Consider the following 23,095-nt stretch of genomic DNA (forward strand, 5'->3'; position numbering starts at 1 on the left):
ACTTGATTTAGACGACGCGTTATAGACACGTCATTTTCATTTTGGGTAACTGTACCTAACAGTATAATATGTAAAACTGTAAAACTTATCATTAAAAATCAAAAGTCACTTGATTTACGTAAATTTCTCATATGTGTTTTAATAAAAAATTAATTAACCAAGATAGAAAATTGTGTTTTTTAAGAAATAATTTTATTATGAAATTTATGTAAATTAGTTTATTGATCACATAAAAAAGTTTTCCACGTTTCTAGAATACCCTGTGCGTTGTCACGACCGAATAATTTTGATAAATACTTAAAAACATACATTTATTTCTTTCATTTTTTTATCGCATGCAATTATATATTTATATTTTACATTTTATATTTTAAAACCTTCATATGACGTAATAACAATTAATAAATTATTTACGAACGTAATTGCAAAATAAATGAATTTAATTCTAATTTCGCTTTCAATAAATTGGCCCCTGTCTACTTGATGCATCTCCAGCACTGGTTTATTGAAGCGTCATTTGCATTTTGCTTGACTGTACATTTTTTGAAGCGACCCAAAAATATTTAATTTCCAAAAAAACACTCCTACTCGTCGTAGGATTTTTTAAGGCAGGAACATTAAGCACACGCTAATGTATAGTTTTCATAACTAAATATTGGAGTACCTAATTAATTGCTACTTAACCATAATAACGGAATAATTTTGTAAAATAATCCTTAGTTATTTTTTTTATATAACGGTTCAATTTTACGCCAATTTCAGTTTACATAAGTTTTCCGGTTTTATACCAGAAGTTTGGACTACAAATAATGCAATAATTGAATTATAACAGTACACTATTAACTGTGTATTTCAAAATCGTATTTTTTGCAAATCGTCTCGAAGTTTCGATCCCAAGCGGGTGGGGTGTCCCATGGACAACAATTGTTAAACACTCAAAGAGAGAGAAAGTTAGCGGGACTAAACCTCCGCGAGCACATGGCAATGTGCATTCAACACCATATTCTTGAACTTGTCCGAAGCGCGCGTTCGTCATAAAATAATACAAGAAAATGAACAAAACCATCTTCCTATTCCTGCTGGCCTACGCCACTGCGACCAAACTCCTCGAAATGGAGTACAAGGAAGGGACCAAAGTGGACCCGAAATACTCCCTGCCCCAAGTGAACCTGAGTGCGAGTGACGGTAATCATACAGTGGTGCCGGCGAGTTTAGCCAGAGTTTTGAATTTTTTTAATTCGGAAATTTTGGCGGCCAATTGGGAAACGACGAAAAAGCTCGTCTCGTTAAGCTGCCGGAAGGATGTGGAGCTGTATCTCGAAGGACTCAGGAAGACCGAGAACTGGGCGTTGAAAAGTAAGTTTGTTCGTGTTGCGGAAATGGAGTGTTTGAAGAAGAAATTATGATTTAATGCGTAAGTGACTTTCTCTGACACCTCAAGAGGAAACTGCTTACTATTATTTAATTTGTTGTATTGTTACAAAAAATTATTATTTTCAATTTCGACTTTGGTGTAACGAATTGATTGATTCGTTGTGTTTTTGTGATGGTGCAATAAATTTCGCAAATTGCGTTATTTTTTAAGGAATTCAATAACTGCATGCGAGTTGAGTAAAATGACCTAATGCATGAACCACTTGTGAAAGGTAAAGGGAATGACATTGAATTGTGGTGATAAATGTAACCTTCTCATTTCTAGAGCTTACATAAAGCCTAATAATTAAAATTGACATTAGTTTGTAATAATTGAGAGAAGTAAATTTAAATTCAACTGTAACCAAAAATATTTTTTAATTTGTCGAAAGGTGTCAGTAATAAAATTAATATTTCCAAAAACAAAACTGGAAATTATTTTTTTTTTAATTTTTTGGCTTACTTCTGCGAAATAATTTATAATATTCTACTTCTAAAGATTTTTTTCATTTCTTAATTTTCTTAATTTCCCCATAGTATTTCATATTATTCATTTTAAGTCTACAGAGTTTTGAACTTACTGTGTATTTGAAATTCCTGTTTTTAAGATTTTTAGTTATTCATTTTTGTATTGTATTGGTTTTTATTCATTATATTAACGTTTCAATTTATTAGTATTTTTCTTTTCCACTTCGATAGTTTTTTCAGATTTTCAGTCGCTAAGTTTTTCTGAATTTCAGTCTCAGTGTTAAGGTTTATCAGTTTTTGAACTTATGATTTTTAAAAATATACAAAATCGGCTTTAATTTGGTGATTTTTTCAATCTGTTTTAATGAAACTTTTCGAGAAAAAAGCAAAAATTACAATTTATTTCAGACTAATTTGATTTCTTCGGTTTGGTTTGCATAATATTTTGCGAATATTTCCGTCTTCCTCTGAACAACTTGCTAAAAATCCAAACAATGACAATTATTTAATTTTCGACTTAACTTGCTAATTTTTACAGTTTGTTTCAGTTTAACGTATAAAATTTTAATTTAAAATGTAGTATTTTACTTTATTTTGACAAACTAACATATCAGTCTCCATTAATTTGTGATTTTTAGGTGTTTTTGAAAAGTTTTTTCGATTTAATTCGATCTAATTCTGTGAATTTTCATCCAGTTTTAAGCAAATTAAAAAAAAACTTAGTTTGTAGCTGACTCAAAATTTTTTGGTCTCTTTTAGCAGAATATTGAAAACAAAGCAAATATTTTAGCTCTAAAACGTGCTTTAATGCTCAAAAAAGGCGCATCAAAAATTATTGTTCCAATTTGGTCGAAAATGACCAAAAGTTTACCTTTTCTAAGAGCTTATTCAGCAAAAACTTAAAAAAAGTCAATAAATTATTGAATAAAAAAACATTGTTTTTGCAAGTTCTGACTAAACGCGTTTTTAGATTTACAATTAGGTGTTTTATTATATTAGTATACAAACGACCAAAATTTACCATTTCTAAGTGTTTATTCAGCAGAAACTTAATTATTCCGCAATTATTTTTTCAAATAAGCAGAATTATACCAAAAATGACATTTTTGAAATTTCTGAAGATTGAAACAAGTTTTTAGACCAAAAATTAAATTTTTCTTCCTGTTTTTATTAAACAAGAACGAAAAATAACCAAAATTTACATTTTCTAAGCATTTATTCTTTTTACTTTAAGCGAAATTTTTCTAAATATATTAAATTTTGTTTTTTCTCTGATATGTGTTTAAAAATTTGAAAAACGCAGCATTTACACTGTTTTTGTCTAGATTTCAGTTACATTTCCGGTGAATTTATTTTCCTACAAAATTTAACTTTCATTGGTGAAATCAAGCTTTAGTAAAATTTCGTTTTTTTTTACAAAAATGTTAGTATAGTCGTAAGATAAATAAATAATGATAAATAGATAATAGAAGCATTTAAATATGACCTTCCTTAGCACACGGCATTTTGTCATAAGTAACCCTTTTAATCAAAAGCTGTTATTTAGTCACGTTTTTTATACTTCACAAAAATTTTTATTTATTGACAATTTTGCATTTTATTTTTAAACAATTTTTAATACGGTTACAAAATACTTCAATTTCCCGATTTTTTGGACTACTTTATCATTTTATTGATGGCAATTGTGCATTTATTTAATTTTTGTTTACAGTGTGCTGCAATGGTTGTTATTAAAAATTCAGCAGTAATCATATTTTATCACAATTAATAATATAAAAACTTCGCATTTGTCTATTAAATAGTGTCAATTTATTACAAAGCAGTAAACAATGACTTACAGAGTTTGTTAAACAAGTCTGACTCAATATGTTCCAAAGTACAAAAGGATGGTTTTCGGAATTATTTTCCTACATATGATTTGATGACGAAAAATTTTTGTACCAATGCCTAGTGACCTATTTTTGTGCCCTCATCAAGGATAATTTTAATTTAATAACAAGTCTAAATGCTCTCCTTGCGTTATTAACCTTGACTTAGCCAAATATTCAAGATCATTAAACTGCTGTATTATTTAATCAAGTTTTAGTTTTAGTTTCGTACTTTCTCATTTTGCATGTTTATCACTCACTTTCCTTCAAATTTCCCTTGTCACAAGTCCTGTACATTGTTGTTAACACATCCTACATCTTCATTCGTGAGTCACAATTTCGACTTGAATAACCACGGGCCAATTACCCGAAAACGAAAGTATTTATTTACAGAAGTCATTGTTTATAATTTCGTAATATTTTGTGTGAAATTCAATTTCTTATAAAGTCCATTTCACCAAAGGAAATGCTTTCTTATCCTATTTGTTTTGCAAGAAACATTTATGAATGACTGGACTTTATATAACTCTACGATAACAAAAGCAATTAGTGATGAGCAAAGAAAGTGGAACAGGAATAATTTATTGTTAAAAAGCTTCGATTTTTCACCACTTCGAGACACACACTTTCATTACCATTAATGCAATTATTACATGGAGATATTTACGACCAGTTCCGGTCTTCACTTCATTGCGATATTACTTAATATTTTTACAATAGTTTTTATCAACGCTTTAATAACACTTTCACTCGAACTTTGCTAAAAATGAAACTGTCCAAGTATCACTTTCTTCGGAGCTGATCGACAGTTCTTACCAAAGATTTGTTTAATTTTTTTTAAAACTGAAGACAATAATAATTTGCACCTTCTTCAGCACGTCTAGTTTTTATTCAAACTAAGAGAGCGTTTAGAATTAATTTAATATTTATCATACGCACGTAATTACTTTCTTTTTAATTATACTAATTAAATGTAAATTGTTTCAAGAATGCATATCTTCCTAACAGCATAAATATGCATAAAAATGTAACAACAAACACAAAAATGTTTACTTCTAGTAGAAATTGTTTGTTTTAAAAATTTAGGTACAGAAAGTAAATTAGTATTTGTGCGAACTTTTACTGTAATTGCTTATTTAATACTTTAATAATTTTTTTTCACAAAATTTTCGGTAACTAATAAATGAATGAATAAACTGTATACACTCCTGTACAATTATTTCAACTTTTTAATGATTATTTTGGTATTTCTTCACATTATTTATTAGAAGTTTTCGTGTATGGCAGTCGGATTAACCAACTTGCCCCAAATTGACAATAATTACACCAAAAAATGGTAATAAAAGTGTTTTCGCAAGTTTATTTTTTTCAAAAAAATTTGTGGATTAATGAACAAATTTGTTCGCGAATTTTTTTTTGAATGAGGTTATTGCTTTTTCAATGCGTTTGAAATTTCTTTTATCATTATTGTTGCTTTCTATACTTATTATTTCTCTTTAAACACGATGATGACTTGATTAAATAGGCGACAGCTTACGCAATAGCAAAGTAAATTACATTGTTATGTAAAGAACACACAAGATGAACATTTCCGGGTGAGACAGTGATATGATAATCGAAGAAAACAAATTGTATGGTAATTTTGACTTGACTGTAATTACGAAGCAATATATCAAATGGTAAAAGACAATTTTTACTTATTTGGGTCATGAAATGACAACAAAGTCCAATGGAAGACTAGTACAAGAAGTGTTCACTTTCATTTTAAAGCAAGTGCCGTTGACTGGAGAACGCGTAGAGATGATATAACCGTTCTTTGTAACTTTCTTTTACAAGAGGTGCACGTCATTGGTTACAAGACTTGAAAAAATACAGAAATGTTTGAGAAATAACCGAGAATTTCAAGACCTAATTCACTAATACAAAAAATTAATTAAAAAAAAAAGAAAAAAAAATTAAATGACAAACAAAGAAAAAATACAATGCGTTTATCTATTTATTAAAAAAAACTGAAACATTGATTGAAGGCTTTCAATGTTTCTCAACTGTGAATTTTTATCGCTAGAAAAGTAATTAAAATTTTCGTTAATTTCGTGTGTGGAAAATGGATGGTACTTTTGATGCCAACGACCGTGTAAACATTTTTACCGTTCACCACAACCATTTTTCACTTTTACAAAAATCGAATTAAGCTAATATTTGCATGCAATATGCATTTTGCGTATAAACTTTCGCAGAATAATAAATTTCAATGAAGGTTAAGTTAGCAGGTTTGAAAACTAATTATTTCATTTAAAGTATCTGCAAATAGTGTTAATTAAAATTAAACTGCGATTACGAGAATCAATAGACATAAAACTTGGCTTTTTTGTTGAATTAATTAGTTAATTGTTTGTTTTAATAAATTTTATTGGAAGCACGACAGTGCGCATTAGTCATTACTTCCTGCACACATTTTTTCAAACTCATCAAACTTTCCTCATGAACGGTACCACCTACAGCCAAAAAAATTACTTTCACTGTCCTCAGTCACGGTTACTTGTAGTAAACACTAGCTACAAGTCTTCGGCCGATCTGTGCCATTTCCTTTTTGCGACAAAGATACTATTACAACGACTTGACATTGCATAAGGCATAAAAACCGACAATTCTTGTAATTTATTGCAAGCGGTTATTACTACTTATTAGCAGAGACCGGCAATACAATACAAAAAAATTAAAAAAAAAAGTAAGTTTAAAATTCTCTAGATACAGATTGACAAACTAAAAAACTTTCGTTTATTTATTTATTTACTCCAGAAACAGTAAATTTTCTTATTAATGCTTCTTCTCACGTTTAAAAGCCAATCCACTACTTGTGGAAACATTACATTTGTTTGATGTTGCAAATTTTGCTGACCTAAAACTTGGATTTATTTTAATAGCGAAATCGTTTTCCTACAAAACCATTGCAATCATCTGACCGGTAAGTCAATGATTGGATTGTGCTGTTTTTTATATGCATCGCTGTTTTACGACGCGACACGTTGGACATTTTAATGTACAATAGCTGAATTTTGTAATTTAATTTTTATTGTTAATTATTGCAAATTATTTTTGTTGCATCAATTCGATGGTATGGTTGGACTCAAGGTGGAATTATTTTGCAATTTAACTAGACTTTGGTGTGACTTGAAACGAAATAGGCTTCGATTTTGGAGTCACATTGGCCAATCGCACGCTTGCACAATTAAAAAACTAACAAATTTAAATTGGGTTTTTCAAAAATTATTAGAACTACTTATCTAGCTCCTGTTTTCTAAATACGGTTTTGACACACTTTTCGTATAATTTTGCGTGGACAGAATAATACAGCGATGATTTACATAAAATATGGTACTAAAATAGTACACATGGTACTAGCCTTGAAATTTCACATTTCATTGCTAATACTCGCACCTAACAATATTGTTATTTGATGGAATATAGAGTAAAAGGTGTTGTGAGAATGTCTAACCTTCGGCAACAATGACCGGAAAGCTTTCATCTCACTTCGAACATTTTCAGCTTTAAATTACATTTAAATTTACTAAAATGTGTATTTCTGTTCAGAAACTTAAAAAATAAGCTTTTGATCGTAATACAGGCCCTAGTAGCACCATTTTACTGAGTTATCTCTCGGTTATATAACGTTACATAACCGCAAAACACAAAACTAACAATTGGTTATGTTAGACCCAGCTTTTAGAACGGTTACCTAACCATGGTTATATTACGGTTATATAACCGTTATAATATGGGCCAAGCTAGATTCAGGAAATATATCGGTTATTTAACCATAGTTATATCTAGCGTATAAGTATAAGTAAAGGTTATGTGACGGTTATATAACTGTTATGTTTGTGATGTAGTTTAGCGTATGCTAGATTCTGTTTATATATTGGTGATCTAAGCATGGTTATGTTACAGTTACATTTAATATTCGCCGGCATTTTATAAAAATAATTACAAAAACAAGTGATCTAAAAATAAATGCTTTCTCACTTTCTATCTGCCGATCTATTAATCCTACAATATAAGGTGGCTTTGGAGAATTTGTCCAGAGCTGAGAAAACAATAAAGAAAACAGTGAACAATACAATATAACTACGCGTAGATAAAGGTTAGATAACGAGTTATATAACCGCAACATATATAACGGTTAGATAAGATGGTTAACTAACAGTTACCTTATAAAAGCGTCACATTTGGGAGCTGGCGGTTATATTAGAAGGTTACATCTCGGTTATATAAGTTATTCGTATAAAATTTCATAAGTTGATTGATAAAAAAGAATAATGTAATTGTTTATATTATAAATAGTCTTTGAAGGAGAAATATCTTCAAAAATTTAAACTGTTATACTAAAAATTGTAATTCTGCCAAAGATATCTACAAATATTAATATTAAAATGTTACCAAAAGCTCAAAATAGAAACATAAACGTAAAACAGGAAAGCAAAATCTAAACATATCCTGACGTATGTGCCTCTCAACAACGGACACCAATGGGGAACCTTTAATTGTCCGTTGTTGAGAGGTGTCCGCTAATGGGAGGTGGAAATATAGGTTTGTTAAGTTCCTACAAAAAAGTTCGTATCTACTTTTTTAACTACAAAAAATCTTAATATCATAAGTCGGAATAAAAAAATGAAATTAAAAAGCAACAAAACTAGTAGAAACATAAAATAAATCTAAGCTCATCCAAATAACGGTAAGTTTTTAAAAAGTTCACAATGAAACCCATTTAGTTTTCGAGATTAAATAAATACTAGAAAATTATGGTTCGTTTCGTAAAATAAAATTTTTTGCAGTGGACGATGCCAGTGGCCGGTACTCTACAGGGTGGTTCTGGGGCAACCAATACTGGACCGGCTCGCAAAGTTTATGCGAAAATATTGTCCCAAGAAGCAAATCCATCGTAGTGAATCCGGAGGTAATTGTTTAATTGCGTTCTCTAATAAAAAACGTTGAATTCTTTGCGAAATAAATGAAATAGTTAACGCTAAATTAAACATGCATAATTTTTAATGGTCGATTACACTTCTTACGTCAACCAAAATATGGTTTTGCAGTTCTAGAAAGCGAAACCTAACACCTGTACCTATATGACCATTTCGTTCAGTTTTTGGACAGTGTCAACACAGACCCACCTTACTTTATTTAAGTTTAACGCTGTTTTGAATTTATCCTTGTAATGTGAGCAAACGAACGTCAGGTGTGTCAACAAATCGGCGAAAAATGCAAAAAAAACACCTTAACAATTTCTGTTATCAAACATTGCAGAATCGGACACGAACTTCGAGAGAAGCTGAAGTACCTCGAAGGCCTTCAAGCCCAAGTCAGTCAGTCGGTTACGTCACCGGTCCTTTGAAATTCTCCTCTCTGCCACCCTTCCCCATATCGTTCTTTATGCTGCGAATTGATGTTAATTCAAGCTTCACCACGGAAGTAAGAAGTGGGGTAAAAAATTCACCCAGATTTAATTTTCTACGTGTTTAGGAACGCATCCTCCACATTGGTCTCTGCATGCCTTACGTTTGCACTGACTCTGATATTAAAGTAATTATGGAAGAAACATCCAAAGCTTCAACCAAAGTCACGGTGAAAGTCGAAGCTGTGAGGTCGCACCACAACCGATTCAACATTTGGCAAGACCGAACGTTTATCATTTTATGGTAAAAAAAACATAACTGTGACTTAAATTATTCAAGAAAAATTTCCAGTGGCGTAACGTCGTTCGTTGTCGTTTGTTTGATCATTGGAACTTCGTACGATTTCTATTTGGAACACGAGGAAAAACGCAAAAAGCTCATGTCTATCAGTCAGACGCACCTAAAGCTTGATATGAGTATGCCGGACACTAAAACGAAAAACGGTGTTTATACTGTCAATAACAACAACGAGGAGACTGAAGCTGGGCTTAAAACTGAAGCGAAACCGAGGACTTTGAGGGATATTGTTAAACTAATAGTAAAGGAAACTGTACTTGCATTTTCACTAAGGGCGAATATTAGGACGATTTGTGACCAGTCTGTTAGCAGTGACACGATTCCGGTCATCCATGGGCTTAAATCCATCAGCATGGCTTGGGTTATTTTGGGACACACTTGCATTATTGCATTCAAATATTCAGGTTGGTTAATTAAATTATTCAGTCGATTTTAACTTAAAAACGAGCTAAATTGCCTAGAATTCGTTGAAAAAAAAAAAACAAAAAAAACTAAGACTAAACTATCAACTTAATTTTTGCCTAAATAAGTTAAGTGATTTTTTTTTCTGTTATCCGAAAATGTTTTTAAATAAATTTGAATACAGTCACCGGCAAAGTTAGAAAGCATTAGTTCTGAAAAGTAATCAGATTATAATGTTTTATTTCTATCTATTTCCTAAATTATTTTTTATTTTATTTTGCAAAATAATATCCATGTATAAGCTTTATAATGCTTTAATGTCTGATAATTACAAACTTTTTAACGTAGTTTTTCAAGTTTTATTCCTAAAGTTACTGCAACAACTATTTAAGTTAGTGACCAAAATTTCGACCCGGCGCATCCACCATTTTTGCAATTTTTTTGTTAGGGATAATTTATATATTATAAAAGATATTGTGCTTGAAATTTAATGGAAAAATAATTTTCAGACGTAAAACGACGTAAAAGGCAGCCGTCAAATACAATTATGTTAATGTAATTTATTTTGCAGACAACATGGAGTACAGGAAAGTGGTCCAAAGAGAATTTTTCTTCCAAACCATCTCAAACGGAGCGTTCAGCGTAGATACATTTTTCTTTACTAGCGGTCTTCTAGTCTCATTTTTGTACTTCAGAACAAACGCCAAGGGAAAACTAGCTCCCATTACAATTGGTCATAATGGTTTCATTTCGGGAATAACCCACTTTTTTGGCCTCATCTTGTACAGATTTGCACGGTAATAAAAATCAAGCAAAATTTCACAAAAACTGAAGAGTTTCTTTCTTTCAGATTGACTGCGCCTTATCTGTTCACTTTGGGCGTAGTTGAAGTAATCATGAAATGGTTCAACTACAACTCAATTTTCGAACCTCCGACCATGGACCATGTCAACTGTCCCAACTACTGGTGGAGGAACGTTCTGTACATTAACACATTATTCCCAGTTGAAGAAATGGTAACAATAAACCACTCATTTATTTTTTTCCTAAATTTTTTTCTAGTGTATGTTATGGAGCTGGTATTTATCAGACGACACCCAATTTTACATCGTTGGTGCAGTGATGTTGATTCTAGCAGCCAGGTTTGCAATTGTTAAACATAAATTTATAGCTAACTAAACAATTTTAGTCATTTCAAGAGTGGCGCTTGTCTCTTGTTGATTTTCATGGTTAGTTCGTGGATTACGACCGGTTATATAGCTTACAGCAACAGTCATATGCCAGGCTCGGATGACCCTCTTGCCCTTTTTGACAAAATTTACGACAAACCTTGGACCCGACTAGGCCCTTATTTGATCGGCATGTGCGTTGGGTGGTTCCTTTTCAAGAAAAACTGCCAACTTACAATGTCAAAGGTTGGTAAATGATTTAACTTTTAAACTAACTGTTATTTAACCACCTTATCTAACCGTTATCTATGCGTGGTTATATTGCGGTTACACAGGCTGCCGGTTTTTCGAGCTCAACCATGAGAAAATTATTGAAAAAATATTTTTTAATATAGCAGTTATATAACCGTCATATAACTTTTGCGAGATAGAACCATCATTAGTTAACCGATGTATACAGTAAATCCAGCATACGCCATATTAAAATAGAAACATAACGGTTATATAACCGTCATCTATGGTCAGGTAACCGTTATATAACCGCAATATAACTCAGTTAAACTAAGGTGACCGTTATATAAACCATTAGGTTTGTGTATTGCCGTTATATAACGTTATAAAACCGCAATATAACTCAGTCAAACTAAGGTAACCGTTATACAAACCGTTAGATTCATGTATTGCGGTTATATAAATTTTAAAAAACTTGTGTTTTTTTCCAGTTGGCCGTGGTGTCCGGCTGGACGGCCGCAATAGCGTGTCTTTTATCCCTTGTTTACGGTTTATACGAGGCCAATTTATCGCCGCTAGCTGGCGCTGCTTACAGTGCATTAAGTCACTCGGCTTGGGCTCTCGGTTTAGCATGGATTGTTGTGGCATGTTCTACTGGATATGGAGGTTTTGCCAATTCGGTTTTATCATCGACCATTTTGTATCCCTTCAGTCGGATTACATACTGTGCCTATTTGCTACATCCAGTGGTTATTCGAGTGATGACAATGAGTATGGATAGTCCCCTCCATTTGGGGAGTTTAGTCATGATTATAATTTTTCTGGGCCAAGTTGTGGCATCGTATGTTCTTTCGTTTTTCGTTTCTTTGGCGTTTGAAGCACCTGTTGTGTCCATGTTGAGGATAATGACGAAGGTGGTAGGCACCAAAAAATGAACAGTGACTGTGAATATAAGTTTGTTTTTAAATTATTATTTTTATGTAAATAGTTGTGTACCTTTCAAGACTTTGTAGTTTGTAAACTAGTTTTAGGTTGTCAGGCTTTTACACAGCCTTAGAATAATTGTATTTGTGTGTAATTTGTTTTTTTAATTAATTGAATGAAAATCATCGTAATGCAAAATCAGTAAGTGCTAAGAGCAACATTAGATTAAGATAAACTTAAAATTTTGTTAAGTGTTTTTTTGTGTCAACCACATAAAAAATTTTTCCAAATGATTTCTTGCCAGATGTAAATAAGCTGTAAAGTTCCAATAAAAAATAAACTTACACTTTATGGTGTTTACTCTTTTATTTATTTATACACGAAAAACTAATATGTGCCATTTATGCTGTAATAACTGTTATAAGCTTGTAAACTTTTCGACCAATTTATCTATAACAGTTATATAAAAAAATATATATTTTTTAATGCGTTTTTGGATACTAGAGTTATTTTAAAACAGTTTTCATAAGCTGTCCCTATAACTAAATTTAACAGTTCACGAAATATTTAAAAAATAATATTTTTTTTTGGATTTGAACGTAATTTGGGTGCTAGCAACAATTTCATTTAGGATCATTTTTAACTAAAGCTACGTTTATTTATTTATTCACTTATCGGAGGGTGATTTAGGGAAGTGACATAATAACATATCATTAAGGTTCAAAATATCAATTTATTATTATATTTAGAAAAAAAGTAAAGGGTTTGTCGAAATTGCGGTAAAAATTGTTATGATTTTGTTTCGGAAAAATTTAAATTTTTGATTAGTTTTTCCAACTCTTCAATTTTCTTATGCAAGCTCTTCAACGAGTACGAATCTTCAGTACTTTTATTTTTAAGAGAGCCATCCTTAATCCCATTTTGCAAAAACGTGATTATATTTTGATCACGAATCACAATTTTTTTCCCCATTTTCTCCAAATAAAACGTCTTCGAGTCTGAATAAACCGTTAGGGTGTAGTCAAAATTATCGAACACGCGACAAAAATTCAGCACGTTTTCAAACATCGGTCTAAAATAATAGGACTTTTGCAACTTGGTAAAGAGAACATTTTCAACATTTGTTATATATTTCGAGCGTTCCCTCTTATCGATAAACTTCGCTTCGTAACAAATCGCTTGCAAATCATTGACCGCTAGACCAATCAGCAAGTTGTGCAAAATAATCCCAATCAAGATGACGAAAACCACGTAAATCAAGTGCCCGAAAATTGGGTTTCGTTTGAAGTGCATTGGATAATCGGCGTCAAAATCCCCAGTGAACATGGTCACAGTTTCGTAAAGCATTGGGAAAAACAAATAGTCTTTGTCATCGTTCAGCATGTAAAAGCAGAAAAAAAACGCCACCAAGGGAAAACTATAAAACGCTATATATTTGAAAAACGTGATCGTGATTTCTTGCAAAATGATAACCTTGACTGTGAAAAACGAGAAATTGCCCAACTGCATGAAAATGCCAAGGGTGGAAGTGAGGAAAACTAGGGAAAACGCCACTGATAAGTTCCTGTTATTCAAAGTGTTAAACCAACCGGAGGCTATAATATACAAGAGCCCACACAGTAGGAATAAATCAATGTAATTATCCAAGCGTCTGAAATAATAAAATCGGAAGGTTACAATCTGTAACACCTCTCCAAACAATAGGAGAAAAAAGGCAAACATGAGAAACGAGCTGTAACTTTCGGTAATTCCCCGGAACGTGAAACCATAAACCAGCAACGAAACATAGGCACAGAAATAGAGCAGCAAGTTGAAGTAAACAAACCACTGACATTTGGTCCATTTCATGGCCAAATAAAGCGCCACCACGGGGTGATTGGTCAAGTAGTTCAACTCGGGAATTTTCGTCATAGTGTGGAGAAAATCACTATCAGGGCTTGTTTCCGCAACCAGAGACTTGTAATCAATGGTCACTGTAAACTTACTCTCCCCATTTGTGCGACTTTGCGCTACTTTGCAATTATTCTCGAAAAAAGTCTCCAAAGTTTTGGGCTCAATTGACTCAAGTAATTTGTTCCCGAAGTCGTCTTTCTCCACCAAGGAGGCTCCAAGTGCCAGGAGCGCTAAAATATTCTCACGACAGTCGTAGGAAATGGCGTAGTGTAAAGCACTCCGACCCTGTTCGTCCTTACAACTTAAATATTTCTGGACAGTTGTGGCTTCAAACCGAGCCAAGTGTCTCAAAATTATTTTTAAGTATCTATCAGCCAGGACCAGAGTGTCGTCATCTCGGTGCAATTGCTGCAAGTGGAGTAACACATTGTTGGGCAAATCCGCGTTCTTCTGGAGGAGTATTTCGACGATTTCCTTGTGGTCGGAATTGACGGCGATCATGACCGGCAAGTTGGGGTTCTTCGGGATGGTTTTATTCGGGTTTGCGCCTTTTTCCAAAAGGTGGACGACACACGAAGTCAGTCCTTTGGCGCAGCACAACTGCAGGATTGTGCAGCTGGAAGTTGGACAATCGGCACCGTCTACTCTGTCCACGTCTTCGTGTGACAAGTCCAAGGAGAGGAAGCGCTGGATTTTGCTCAGTTTTATGTTCCCGAAGGTGTTATCAACGATTTTCGGGCTTGTCTTATCTCTGAGTAGTTGTTTAAGTTCGCTGTTGTCCATTTTCCAGATTAAATCAGACGGGGACACGCCGTTGCTATCGGTCTGGTTTACGTTGATCCCGTTTTCAATCAGAAGTTGGCAGCATTGGACGAATTGTTTCTGGCGGTTGCCGCATTTCAGGAGAACGTTCAGGGCATTGTTTGAGTACGAGTCCTTGATGGTGGGGCAAAAGTCGTACTTTTTGGTGGTTTGTTTGGAGCAGTAGACCAGCGAGTTGATTTGGCTGTGTGGGAGAATTGTTTGCATTTTGGTTTTGTTGGCGTTAAGGGCGGTGTAATGGAGGGGTTCCCAGTGGTCGTTTCTGCTGGGTTCGTTACAATTCGCTCCGAGTTCGATTAAAGTTTCGATGACTTCGCGTGTCACTGAGCACATGTTGTGTGAGTCGTTACAGGCCAGTAGTAGGATGGTTTGGTGCTCGTAAAATGGGTATTCGTATGATAGGATACTCCGATTTTGCGAAACTAGGTGTTTAATTTCGGGAATGGCGTTTTTTTGGACTGCGATTAAAAGATCTTCGGCTAGTTTGGAAACATTTGGTGGTTCGTCAAATTCCTCAAGTTCTATTTTAGAGAACTGAAAATATCGATGATGTGTGATTTTTTAAAGTTGTTTACTTACTTCGGTTTCCGAATTTTTAGGAGTCATTTTTTCTATTCACTAATGTCAAATTACGAATTTATCTTTATAAGATGCAAGCTAATACCAACACTTATATATTAAGATGTTATCGTACTGATTATAGTTCAAGAAGATTGTAAAACACACCCTCGACTATTTATCATTGTTTATCTATTAGTTTCGAGTTAGATAAGCTTGAAAATCGTTCAAAAAATTCAAATTCTTGATTAAAAATAAAATGCTTGGTCCATTTAATTGGGTCATAAAAGAACAATAAATAACAACTTTGGTAAATCGTTAAAAAATATATTTTTTTAATTTTTTTGTACATGGTTTACATTGATTTTGTCGAGATTACTAATCCTGTGATTACTTGTTAATTCTAAAATCAAAAACAAAGATTAAATAGTTTATTTGGAACATCACCTACCCAAACTTTCATCTACAACATCACAGTTTTTCTTCCTACATTTTCTGATTTGAAGAAATAGAAAAACTATCACAAGAATAATAATAATTGTCGTAAACACATACCTGAAATTGTCTTTTGCAAATAACTCAAAAAAATAAAAATAAACTCACACAACATTTGCTTGTAACATTTGCACAAAAGTGCGAACATCGCAACCTTGAGAACAATTTCCATTTTCGCAATCTTTCAAACAAATTGCTCCACAAGTTCCATTTCCCAGAAGTTCGTAATTTTCAAAACATGTACAAGTTTCTGGAGATGTACAGTTTCCATTTAGACACATATTGGAACAAACGGGTTCACAAAAATAAGGATCATGTTCATTATTAAAACCATCGTCGCAGGAACACGTTTCAGGAGCGACACATGTTCCATTGGAACATGGTTCTGAACAAACTGGTTCACACAAATATGGGTCTTCTTCGTTATTTTCAAACCCGTTGTCACAAGAACACGTTTCAGGAGCAACACATGTTCCATTGGAACACGGTTCTGAACAAACTGGTTCGCAAAAGTATGAATTTTGTTCACTATTTTCAAACCCATCGTCACAAGAACACGTTTCAGGAGCGACACATGTTCCATTAGAACATGGTTCTGAACAAACTGGTTCACACAAATATGGGTCTTGTTCATTATTTTTAAATCCATCGTCGCAAGAACACGTTTCAGGAGCGACACATGTTCCATTAGAACACTGTTCTGAACAAACTGGTTCGCAAAAGTATGAATTTTGTTCACTATTTTCAAACCCATCGTCACAAGAACACGTTTCCGGAGCGACACATGTTCCATTAGAACACGGTTCTGAACAAACTGGTGCACAAATATTTTGACTGTTCAGTTTGTAGCCTTTATTGCAAGAACACGTTTCAGGAGCTGTGCATTTACCGTTAGTACAATTTGTAGAACACGCCGGATCGCATTGGTTTGAATGAGTTATATTTTTCTTATAGCCAATGAGACAAGTACAAGTGTCAGGTGCTGTACAGGTGCTCTGTATGCAAGCTTTTCTACAAACTGGTGTGCATGTTATGGTTGAAAATGACCAATTTCTCGCATAACCATCGCAGCAATATTTCTCAGTTTCATAGTCAGTGAAATGCTGTATAAAACAAGTTAAAAAAAGTTGTTTTAATTTTCACTTACTGTGATGTATGTGTTGTCATGGCAGCATTCGGTTTTATATCTCCTACATTTTTTTAAATAAAGAAATCCACATTTGTAAAATTCGGTGCGTTGATACGTTACATAATGATGATTTAATTTTGTCTTAAGGACCCTTTCAAATCAAGGTTTAAATGAATTTATTTCAATAGTTATATTATGTACTTACTCTTTTTTTCGTGTACAAATACCTTCACAGTTAACATTTGGACAAACTAACAATAAAATATTAACAAGAGTGATTATAGACAACATTTTCAGTGCTCTTCACAATTAATAAAGTTAAACCTTGCCAACGGAGAGGAAATGATGAGTAAAACGATTGATAATTCCATTTGTGGGCACTGATAACAATTATTATAATTTTCCAACAAATTAAAACATTGACATGACAAAAATTAACTGCAAAAAAATAGTCCAGGGAAAAAACATTCTAAGAAAAACAAGATTTTTGCTTCAACTTTTATATTTTTTATTAATAACTATGTTTTGGCATTGGGAGGTCGCAAATGGCATTATGTGCATACACTGCCACAATTCCAGCTAGAGAAATTCCAATGCTATCGGAAAAACTCGTAATTGCCATTGAAAATTGATGCATTTCCTCTTTGACCTGAAAATGACTTGGAAAAATATATTTCCAACGCTATGAAAAAAATTACCTCATTACGAATTCGATAATATGTATTAACATAAGCGGCCCCACCTAAGAGACCTTCCCACAGAGTTAAAGCAACAACAATCCAAAAATTCGGCAAATAAAAATAAATGACTTCAGTTGTAAAAATTGCTACATTAACAGCCTTAAATGAAAATTGAAAACAGTTCATTGCTTACGCAAACTAACGTACTTGTAACACCGACATTATCCAAATTTGTTTTATATAAAATAAATTGGCCGAAGATCGTGAAATAAAAACACCGACTTGGTAGATAACTTGAAGCCATCTGTACTGATCATCGGGACTTAAACGCGTATTTTTAAAATGAATCAACTCGAACTAAACCAACCACTTGAATTATTATTAAATAAGTTGGGATTAGTTGAACTCACAGTTCCTTGATTTATAAAATATTCCAGAAAATAAACCAAACCGAACGGTATCATGTACTTGCAGAGAGAGGGAATGTGCATGATTTTCTTAATTAGTGTCTCTTTGGGTTTTTTGATCTCTTCGGCATTAACGTCTTGCTGGATTACCGCAGTCTCAGTTGGCTGCGGTTTCGGCAAAAGCATGAAAAAACTTATTTTAAATTAGGAAGGTTAAAACCTTGGTCTTATAGAAGACTTACGTCAAAGCCATTGTTGACGGAATCAGGAGCATTATCATCAAAGTTAACGTAAAGCCAATGTTTTGCAAAAGCGCGTACGAAAGGGCGCCTATAACTCCAGCCCCTCCAGTGCCTGAACTCCAAGTGGAGAGCACATTACTATAAAGCAATAAATTTTTCCCTCGAGATTATTAAACATCACCTTCACCTGTCGTAATACGAACTATATTGAAGAAAAGTCACTTCACCAAGTCCTGAAGAAAAGGACGTTGCAACAACTCCAATAATAGACAATGTCAAAATTCGTCCACAACCCACAAAAAGAAATCCAGAAGCTGACAACAACACACAAATCACAATTCGTACTCTGTGAATGTTTTTTATTCCTTGTGTCTTGGGATTGACACTCACCTACCTCACGCAAAAAGGGACAAAGGGCGTTACCAATTTTGCAAAAATTCCCGGAATTATATCGGCTAGTAATATCGTCCCTGTGGATACATAAGTGCATTCCCTTTCCTTGCTCCTTTTTCCCTTTGAAATACATGAAAGGAATCAAAATTTAGGAAAATGCGGAAGTTACCCCACTTGTGAATATTATATCAGCTGCAGCTGTTAACATGACCACGTATCCGTAATTGTTACACAGTCCAAAAATCCAGAAGGAAATTAAAGCCCGCCATGGCTTTTTTTTAGGGAGCTCGAGTTCCAGTTCCTCTTCTGCTTCATTTAGCATTTGTAGGACGCATTTATACCAACGACCACAAATCAAAGTTTGATTAATTAGCTTGACATTTTGACAAGCCTTCAAGACATTATGACTTTTTTTGAAAATGAAAATGAGGAGAAAAGACAAAGGAAACGAAGAAGAAAAAATATAACAAAACCCAAAAAAACAAAAAATTGTCAATGTAAAAAAATATGGACACGACGTAAGCAAGCAGAAGAAAATATCGAATTCAAAATTTACTAATAAACTTGAAAAAAAAAGTTGTATTTTCTATTGTTTTCTTATGATAATCTATGGTTAAAGTTATTAATGTTAAAATGAATAATTGCACTATTGAGTTTTAACGACAAAAACATTTTATTGTCATATTATTTTATTTCAAAATCCAATTAGATTTATGTTTCCCTGTTACATAATAAAATTAGGAACCTCAAGTAATAACATAAAAAAATAATAAAAAATCCTCAAAATTAAAAAAAATAAGCAAAAAGTATGTCAAAATCTGTAATCATCAAAAATATAGTTTTGAGTGATTTTTTTAAATTTAATTGACTATTAGTTAAACTGTCACGCACTGTCGCGTCAAAATTGTAATGTATTTTCTTGTGGTTATCAATACCTGCTTCCTGCTGGCTTTATAAGAGCTCCTGACAAAGTTTCTTACTTAAAACAACCTGCATGTTAGAACGGTGACCACTCAGAACTAGTCGATCGAAGAGAGCAGAAACAGTGTTGTGATTTCATGTAGTTTTAAAATGAAAAATTTAAACATCGTTTTTGTGAGTACTTTTTACCCATTACCTCAATTCAATTAATTTAATATTAATAAAATGTGCTGTCCTCAAGAAAACAAAGCAATGACCTCAAAGTTTTTTGAATACAAATCAGCTAGGTCTCGAGTTTGTTTCGGTAAAATACCAGTTTTGAAGCCCGTTTCCTATCAAACGTGATAATTAAACTATTCCTCCTTCAGATTTGAAAAATGGGGCCTGAATGTTGTGACAGAACGCGTTTGTGAACCTTGAAGGTTTTATTAAATCTTTTGCGTCACAGTTTTTCAGTTCTTGGTCCAGTGGACGTAATTGTTTTATTATTACATAATTGCAAAAAAGTGGAAAAAGATTTGTTTAAATTAAACCATTGGATTGTTGATTTATCAAAGCAAAATTTTTGTCCTACAATGTATTTAAATTATGTGAAACCTTCAGTTTGTCTCAAATTGCTGTAATTTTTAAGTCATTTGATGATAACAACTATAAATCACTAACAAATTTGGAATTTTAAATTGACTATTTTTCAGGTGGCAAATATTCTGCCACTTTTACTTGCCATCACTCCGACAAAATGTGTTCTAAACGAACAAGAACTCAAAAATTTGTTGGCTAATGAATACGAAAGAACCGCCTCAGCAATTTGCACAAAGGTGAACGAAGCCGAATGGAATTACGAAACTGATATAAATAATCACGAAAAGGAACAAATCGTGGTAAGTAAATTAAAAATTCGCAAAACTGGTTATTCAAATTTTACTATAGTTAAACGCGACGCTACAATCGGCAGCATTCCACAAAAAATACTGGAATAAATATTTCAAAGACCTAAAACCTGAAGACTTCCAAGATCCGGAAATCAAAAGACAGGTCAAAGACCTGAAACTTTTAGGTGATAGTGCACTTGATGAGAAAAAATTGGCAGAAGTATAAATAAACTATTAAACAATATTTAACAATTTAGTGACTTGTTTTCAGTTAACTAAAACGGTCAATGCAATGACTAATATTTACAGTACGGCGAAAATTTGCCCTTATAAGGACCAACAATGCGATTTAGCCAAATCTGGACTGTCTTTAGAGCCAGGAATTGAAGCAGTTATTGCCAAATCTACGGATTATGACGAGCTGTTGTACGTTTGGAAGGCTTGGAGAGATGCTTCAGGTGCCAAAATGAGGAACTTGTACCGGATTTATGTCGATTTGTCCAACGAAGCCGCCGTTGCAAACAGTACGTAACAACTGAACTAGTTTTACAGGGTTTTATAAAGTTATATAACCGTTATATAACGGTTACCTAACCATGGTTATTCCTAGCTTATACAGTAAAGGTTAGTTATATAACCGTTATATAACGGTTACCTAACCATGGTTATATCTAGCTTCTACAGTAAAGATTATATAACGGTTATATATTTGCTATGTTTATGATGCAGTATGGTATATAATTTGCTAAATTCGTTATATAATATCGGTTATCTTGCGTATACAGTAAAGGTTATAACCGCAATATAACCACGCATAGCTAGCTTTAAAAAGCGTGACATTGGAAACGTGCGATTATGTTATTGAATGGTTACACCTCGGTTACCTAACCATGGTTATCAAAACTGTCAAATGTCAAAATTCAAGGCTAGTATGATTTTTTCATAATGGCTATTAAAAAACTGCTATAACATAGTTTTTTTTTAGATTTTAAGGACAAAGGGGAGGTATGGAGGTACGGTTACGAGTCCAAAACCTTCATCCAAGACATTGACGAGCTTTGGAATCAAGTTGAGCCACTCTATCTTGAGTTACATAAATATGTGGGCAGTAAATTGAAGGAACGTTTCGGTGACAAACTTGATGATAGTGATGGTCTTCTCCCCGCCCATTTATTCGGTAATATGTGGGCCCAAGAATGGAATAACATAGCCCAGCTGGTGAAACCATTCCCCAATGCGAGTAAAATCGACGTAGACAAGGCTTTAATTGAACAGAAATACACAATTTTGGACTTGTTTCAAACCTCTGATAACTTTTACAAATCTTTAGGGCTCATACCTAGCGATATTTGCTACAATACTAGTGCTGGCGCAATGATTGAGAAACCAACCGATGGTAGAGAAGTGCTATGTCATGCCAGTGCTTGGGATTTCTGCGATGGGAAAAACTACAGGATTAAAATGTGCACTGAAGTGAATTTCGAAGACTTTATTACAATCCACCACGAAATGGGTCACATACAGTATTTCCTCCAGTATGCCAAACAACCCATCACGTTCCGTGAGGGGGCCAATCCAGGCTTCCATGAAGCCATAGGCGATACCATCGCCTTGTCGGTTTCCACGCCAAAACATTTGGAAAAAATCAATCTTTTGAAAAACTATAACAACAGTTATGAGTCCTCGATCAATACACTTATGGACATGGCGTTGCAAAAAATCGCCTTTTTGCCCTTTGGACTACTGATTGATAAGTGGAGATGGGATGTTTTCAGCGGAGCTGTGAAACCAGAACAGTGGAACGCACACTGGTGGGAGTACAGGAAAAAGTACCAGAAAATCAAACCGCCGGTAGCAAGGAGTGAGGAGGATTTTGATCCCGGTGCTAAGTTCCACGTGGCTGGAGACTCGGAATATATAGCGTAAAAATTGTCCCAAAAAATTGTGCAATTAAACAAATTTGTTTTTTTAGTTATTTTGTGGCCCATACTTTGCAGTTTCAATTTTACAAAAGTTTGTGTGTGGAAGCTGGGGAATATAATCCAGATGATAAGAATGTGCCGTTACATAATTGCGATTTTTACGAATCTAAAGCAGCAGGAGATAAATTAAGGTTGTGGGGTCTAGTGCTTTTAAAGTTTGGTAATTTTTTGTTTTAGGGAAGGTTTGTCGCTCGGTTCTAGCAAACACTGGAGTGAGGTTTTGGAAGTTATGACTGGGAGTAGAAAGTTGGATGCTTCGGCTGTTTTGGAGTACTTTGAACCGTTGTATAAGTTTTTAAAAGAGAAAAATTCGAAATAAAAAATGTGTTAATTTGTCGTAATTTCCCGTCTTTTTTTTATTTCTAGAAAAATTAAGATAGACACTGCTAATTACTAGTGTTTCAAAAAAACTGTTTTTCAAAAACAATTACTCCTAATTTTTGAGACCTTGCCAATGCTACACCTACTAGATTAAA

The 23,095-nt window shown here is 33.4% G+C and overlaps 5 protein-coding genes across 6 annotated transcripts; 2 read left to right on the top strand and 3 right to left on the bottom strand.

Moving 5' to 3' along the window:
- Positions 1-759: 759 nt before the first annotated feature.
- LOC657729 (uncharacterized protein) lies at positions 760-12,581 on the top strand. Its single transcript, XM_015982643.2, has 10 exons — positions 760-1,356; positions 8,582-8,703; positions 9,054-9,218; positions 9,270-9,445; positions 9,494-9,903; positions 10,473-10,698; positions 10,752-10,917; positions 10,964-11,043; positions 11,091-11,316; positions 11,793-12,581. Exons 1-10 carry the CDS (start codon positions 1,053-1,055, stop codon positions 12,234-12,236), a joined length of 2,319 nt encoding a protein of 772 aa, XP_015838129.1. The 5' UTR covers positions 760-1,052; the 3' UTR covers positions 12,237-12,581.
- Positions 12,582-12,938: 357 nt separating this feature from the next.
- Positions 12,939-15,650, bottom strand: LOC100142244 (uncharacterized). 2 transcript variants are annotated; one of them, XM_015982642.2, is made up of 2 exons: positions 15,520-15,650; positions 12,939-15,474 (listed from the first exon to the last, which is right to left on the bottom strand). In XM_015982642.2, exons 1-2 carry the CDS (start codon positions 15,544-15,546, stop codon positions 13,015-13,017), a joined length of 2,487 nt encoding a protein of 828 aa, XP_015838128.1. In that variant the 5' UTR covers positions 15,547-15,650; the 3' UTR covers positions 12,939-13,014. The 2 variants fall into 2 exon arrangements, with proteins under 2 accessions (XP_015838128.1, XP_064214203.1); XM_064358133.1 differs by having other exon boundaries at positions 12,939-15,461; positions 15,520-15,644.
- A 136-nt stretch (positions 15,651-15,786) lies between these two features.
- On the bottom strand, positions 15,787-17,484 carry LOC103313354 (epidermal growth factor-like protein). The gene is made up of 5 exons (XM_008196388.3): positions 17,328-17,484; positions 17,141-17,273; positions 16,102-17,096; positions 15,950-16,053; positions 15,787-15,901 (listed from the first exon to the last, which is right to left on the bottom strand). Exons 1-5 carry the CDS (start codon positions 17,411-17,413, stop codon positions 15,834-15,836), a joined length of 1,386 nt encoding a protein of 461 aa, XP_008194610.1. The 5' UTR covers positions 17,414-17,484; the 3' UTR covers positions 15,787-15,833.
- A 49-nt stretch (positions 17,485-17,533) lies between these two features.
- LOC657968 (battenin-like) lies at positions 17,534-19,304 on the bottom strand. Its single transcript, XM_964387.3, has 8 exons — positions 19,014-19,304; positions 18,846-18,964; positions 18,639-18,797; positions 18,452-18,589; positions 18,213-18,402; positions 18,010-18,159; positions 17,821-17,961; positions 17,534-17,771 (listed from the first exon to the last, which is right to left on the bottom strand). The coding sequence occupies exons 1-8, from the start codon at positions 19,164-19,166 to the stop codon at positions 17,634-17,636; spliced, it is 1,188 nt and encodes a 395-aa protein (XP_969480.1). The 5' UTR covers positions 19,167-19,304; the 3' UTR covers positions 17,534-17,633.
- Positions 19,305-19,724: 420 nt separating this feature from the next.
- LOC658047 (angiotensin-converting enzyme) lies at positions 19,725-22,960 on the top strand. Its single transcript, XM_008196357.3, has 7 exons — positions 19,725-19,939; positions 20,461-20,646; positions 20,696-20,857; positions 20,909-21,161; positions 21,623-22,559; positions 22,610-22,750; positions 22,797-22,960. Exons 1-7 carry the CDS (start codon positions 19,916-19,918, stop codon positions 22,936-22,938), a joined length of 1,845 nt encoding a protein of 614 aa, XP_008194579.1. The 5' UTR covers positions 19,725-19,915; the 3' UTR covers positions 22,939-22,960.
- The last annotated feature ends 135 nt before the right edge of the window (positions 22,961-23,095 follow it).

The sequence above is a fragment of the Tribolium castaneum genome, chromosome 7, assembly GCF_031307605.1.
Source record: "Tribolium castaneum strain GA2 chromosome 7, icTriCast1.1, whole genome shotgun sequence".
Lineage (NCBI taxonomy): Eukaryota > Metazoa > Arthropoda > Insecta > Coleoptera > Tenebrionidae > Tribolium > Tribolium castaneum.